This window comes from Bos grunniens, chromosome 1, assembly GCF_055505025.1.
Source record: "Bos grunniens cultivar Pamir isolate PY7600 chromosome 1, Bosgru_T2T1.0, whole genome shotgun sequence".
NCBI lineage: Eukaryota > Metazoa > Chordata > Mammalia > Artiodactyla > Bovidae > Bos > Bos grunniens.
The window spans coordinates 114,613,628-114,618,836 of NC_141165.1; the positions used below are offsets into that span (position 1 = coordinate 114,613,628).

General features: G+C 39.2%; 1 protein-coding gene across 1 annotated transcript; it reads right to left on the minus strand.

Moving 5' to 3' along the window:
• Positions 1 to 1,633: 1,633 nt before the first annotated feature.
• Positions 1,634 to 2,837, minus strand: LOC147380115 (olfactory receptor 5K1). Its single transcript, XM_086414337.1, has one exon. It carries the CDS (start codon positions 2,804 to 2,806, stop codon positions 1,838 to 1,840), a length of 969 nt encoding a protein of 322 aa, XP_086270463.1. The 5' UTR covers positions 2,807 to 2,837; the 3' UTR covers positions 1,634 to 1,837.
• Positions 2,838 to 5,209: the final 2,372 nt, after the last annotated feature.

Consider the following 5,209-nt stretch of genomic DNA (forward strand, 5'->3'; position numbering starts at 1 on the left):
AGAATCCCAGGGACAGAGGAGCCTGGTGGGCTGCCGTCTATGGGGTCGCACAGAGTCGGACACAACTAAAGCGACTTAGCAGCAGCAGCAACAGCAGCAGCAGCAGAGATCTCTTCAAGAAAATTAGAGATACTAAGGGAACATTTCATGCAAAGATGGGCTCAATAAAGGACAGAAATAGTAGGGACATGACAGAAGCAGAAGATATTAAGAAATGGCAAGAATACACAGAAGAACTGTACAAAAAAGATTTTCATGACCCAGATAATCACGATAGTGTGATCACTCACCTAGAGCCAGACATCCTGGAATGTGAAGTCAAGTGGCCTTAGGAAGCATCACTACGAACAAAGCTAGTGGAGGTGATGGAATTCCAGTTGAGCTATTTCAAATCCTAAAAGATGATGCTGTGAAAGTGCTGCAGTCAATATGCCAGCAAATTTGGAAAACTCAGCAGTGGCCACAGGACTGGAAAAGGTCAGTTTTCATTCCAATCCTGAAGAAAGGCAATGCCAAAGAATGCTCAAACTACCGCACAATTGCACTCATCTCACATGCTAGTAAAGTAATGCTCAAAATTCTCCAAGCCAGGCTTCAGCAATACATGAACCGTGAACTTCCAGATGTTGAAGCTTGTTTTAGAAAAGGCAGCGGAACCAGAGATCAAATTGCCAACATCACTGGATCATTGAAAAAGCAAGGGAGTTCCAGAAAAAAACATCTATTTCTGCTTTATTGACTATGCCAAAGCCTTTGACTGTGTGGATCACATTAACTGTGGAAAATTCTTAAATAGATGGGAATACCAGACCCCCTGACCTGCCTTTTGAGAAACCTGTATGCAGGTCAGGAAGCAACAGTTAGAACTGGACATGGAACAACAGACTGATTCCAAATAGGAAAAGGAGTACGTCAAGGCTGTGTATTGTCACCCTGCTGATATAACTTATATGCAGAGTACATCATGAGAAACGCTGGCTTGGAGGAAGCACAAGCTGGAATCAAGATTGCCAGGAGAAATATCAATCACCTCAGATATGCAGATGACACCACCCTTATGGCAGAAAGTGAAGAAGAACTAAAGAGCCTCTTGATGAAAGTGAAAGAGGAGAGAGAAAAAGTTGGCTTAAAGCTCAACATTCAGAAAATGAAGATCATGGCATCTGGTCCCATCACTTCACTGCAAATAGATGGGGAAACAGTGGAAACAGTGGTTGACTTTATTTTTTAGGGCTCCAAAATCACTGCAGATGGTGATTGCAGCCATGAAATTAAAAGATGCTTACTCCTTGGAAGGAAAGTTATGACCAACCTAGATAGCATATTCAAAAGCAGAGACATTACTTTGTCAGCAATGTTCCATCTAATCAAGGCTATGGTTTTTCCAGTGGTCATGTATGGATGTGAGAGTTCGACTGTAAAGAAACTGAGCGCTGAAGAATTTATGCTTTTGAACTGTGGTGTTGGAGAAGACTCTTGAGAGTGCCTTGGACTGCAAGGAGATCCAATCAGTCCATCCTAAAGGAGATCAGTCCTGGGTGTTCATTGGAAGGACTGATGTTGAAGCTTAAACTTCAATACTTTTTCCACCTGATGTGAAGAGCTGACGCATTGGAAAATACTCTGATGCTGGGAAAGATTTAGGGCAGCAGGAGAAGGGGATGACAGATGGTTGGAGGGTATCACCAACTCAATGCACATGAGTTTGGGTGAACTCCAGGAGTTGGTGATGCCTGGCATGCTATGGTTCATGGGGTCAAAAAGAGTCAGACACAACCAAGCAACTGAACTGAACTGAACTAAATTTTACTTGGAATTTTTTTCTGCATTTAAACAATTAATGTATAGTAGACATCATTTGTTTTAAACTTTTTTGAGATTTTTCTTTCTTCAGAATTTTTCTCAAGATAGTTATTACTTCCTTATTTCTTAGGCTATAAATAAAAGGATTAAGTAAAGGAACGACTTCCGTAAACAAAATAGCAGCTGGTATATCTTTATCCCCTTCTTCAAGCAAATTTGGTCTAATGTACATGAAAAAAAGAGATCCATAGAATAATGAAACTGACAAAAAGTGGGATGCACAGGTAGAAAAAGCTTTAACCCTCCCATTTTTGGATTTCATTTTGAAAATACTTAACAGAATGTAGATATAAGATATTAAGACACTACCTATTGTGAAGACTTGAACTGAACCTGAAAAGATAAATAGTACCAGTTCATTGACATAAGGGTCAACACAGGAGAGCCTGTATAAAGGAAGAATATCACAGTAAAAGTGGTTGATGTGATTTGATCCACAGAAATTTAACCTAAATAGAAGACCTACATGAATCATGGAATGCAGGTTTCCAGCTATGTAGGCCCCTGTGGTCATCTGAATGCAGAGTTTCTTTGACATCATGGTGTGGTACTGCAGTGGTTTGCAGATGGCCACATAGCGATCATAAGCCATTGCTGCCAGGAGAAAGCAATCTGCAGTCTCAACGGTGCAAAGAAAATAAAATTGTGCAATGCATTCATAGAAGGAAATCATTCTGTTTTTAGAAAAGAAGTTCCTTAACATCTTAGGAGTCACAGCACAGGCACAGCAAGAATCCACAAGAGCAAGGTTTCCCAGAAAGATATACATCGGTGTGTGAAGACGATGCTCTTTTGAAATCAGTATCAACAGGCCAAGGTTGCCCACTATGGTGATCAGAAAGACGGTAAGAAACACAACAAACAGAAGAGTCTTCAGTTCTGGGTGATCTGTAAATCCTGTGAGGATAAACTCACTTTTTATGGTATGATTTTCTTTAGCCATTCCTGACTCCTCTGTTGAGGGGAAAAAAAAAAAAAAAGTTGTGGAGAAATGAGGTAGTAATCTATAGTATGCTCAATTCAACTCTTGAGCTCTCAGGTCCAAAAGGGCAAGGAGCTTCTTCCACAACACTTTGACAAGTTATGTGCTTTTGGATGCATACGCTTATCTGGGGGAGTATCAATCTCCCAGAGCTGTTACCTTTTAAGCTAGTTATTTAACATTTTCCCAGCATATTTTCAAGAAAAATGTCAAGTTAGATGGACAGAGATGGCTTTTGAGGTTTTGAGAGGAAGATTCAGTGCAAAAGTTTTCTCTGTGTGGTTTAGGTAAAGGTGAGTAATTTAGGTGTCACCAATAGGTATCAAATGGGCTTCCCTGGTGGCTCAGCTGGTAAAGAATCAGTCCTCAATGTGGAAGACCTGGGTTCCATCCTTGGGTCGGGAAGATCCCCTGGACAAGGGAATGGCTACCTACTCCAGTATTATTGTCTGGAGAACTTCATAGACAGAGGATCCTGGCAGGCTACATACAATCCATGGGGTCCCAAAGAGTTGGACATGACTGAGTGACTAACACTTTTACACCACTTTCAGTTACTGTCAGTGTTCTCAAACTATTTCAGTGACTGTATCTGCATAGACTAACACTGTTGTTTGAAAGACTATTTTTGTACTCTCATGTTCATAGAATTTTATTCAGGATAGCCACAGGTGCAAACAACCCAACTGTCCACTGCTGGATGAATGGATAACAAAATGTGGTATAGACAAAAAGTGGAATATTATTCAGCCTTAAAAAGGAATGAAATTCTGATACATGTTAACACATGAATGAAATTTGATAACATTTCACCAAGTGAAATAAGCTAGGCACAAACAGACAAATATTGTGTGATGCTACTTATAGGAATTAAAGGTTGTCTGGGTAGGGAAGCTATGGGGAATTATTGTTTAATGGGTACAGAGTTTCAGTTTGGGTAGATGAAATGTTCTGGAGTTGGATGGTGATGATAGATGCACAACAATATAAATTTAGTGCCACTGAACTATAGATACTTAAATATAGTTAAAATGATAAGTTTTATGTTATATATATTTTTTTCTATTATAAAATGTTTTTTAAAACTATTTTCCTGGTCTTTGTGGTATTTAAAATATCATTTAAGCATACAGTATAAAGTTGCTCCTGTGTCCATGTGCATATTAAAATGTAAAGAAATTTAAATGCTATCAAAAAAACTGAAGCATTCCTAAGGGTTAGAAATTGATAAATTCAATTATATAGCTATCTGTGAAAAATATCACGAATAACATCAATGTCAGACACAAACTAGGAAATTGTTTCAATAAATAGGATACCATTTCTATTGTTTTATTTCATAAAGAGCTTCTATCAGTCAATAGGAATGTGAAGTGAGTGAAAGTTGCTCAGACGTGTCCGACTCTTTGCGATTCCATGGACTCTACAGTCCATGGATTTCTCCAGGCTAGAATACTGGAGTGGGTAGCCTTTCCCTTCTCCAGGGGATCTTCCCAACCCAGGGATTGAACCCAGGTCTCCTGCACTGCAGGCAGATTCTTTACAAGTTGAGCCACAAGGGAAGCCCAATTAATAGGAATAATCACTAGAAAATAGATAAAAGACAGAAACATAAAAATATCAAAAGAAATAAAATTTTTAACAAACTGAAAATGTTCGACTAATCAGAAAAACATAATCTGAAATAATTACAAGGGGATACTTATTTTGCCTATCAAAATAACCATATTTTAAAAATGATACTATATATAGTGTTGTTTAAAGTACAGTAAAATGGGAACCTAAAGAATTGATGCTTTTGAACTGTAGTGTTGGAGAAGACTCTTGAGTGTCCCTTGGACTGCAAGGAGATCCAACCAGTCTATTCTAAAGGAGATCAGCCCTGGGATTTCTTTGAAAGGAATGATGCTAAAGCTGAAACTCCAGTACTTTGGCCATCTCATGCAAAGAGTTGACTCATTGGAAGAGACTCTGATGCTGGGAGGGATTGGGGGCAGGAGGAGAAGGGGACAACAGAGGATGAGATGGCTGGATGGCATCACTGACTCGATGGACGTGCGTCTCAGTGGACTCCGGGAGTTGGTGATGGACAGGGAGGCCTGGCATGCTGCGATTCATTGGGTCGCAAAGAGTCGGACACGACTGAGCGACTGATCTGATCTGATCTGATCTGAACTGTATTTCTGGCAAAAGTATAAACTGGTGCAATTATTGGAAAATAATTTGTTTATAGGTGAAAGAAACTAATGTTCAGATCTGTGACCAGTAATCATGAATCTAGAAGAAAGAAATATTTAGAACCTCACACAGAGATTTATATATAATTATGCCCACCAGAGCATTATTTATAATAGTGAAGAATTC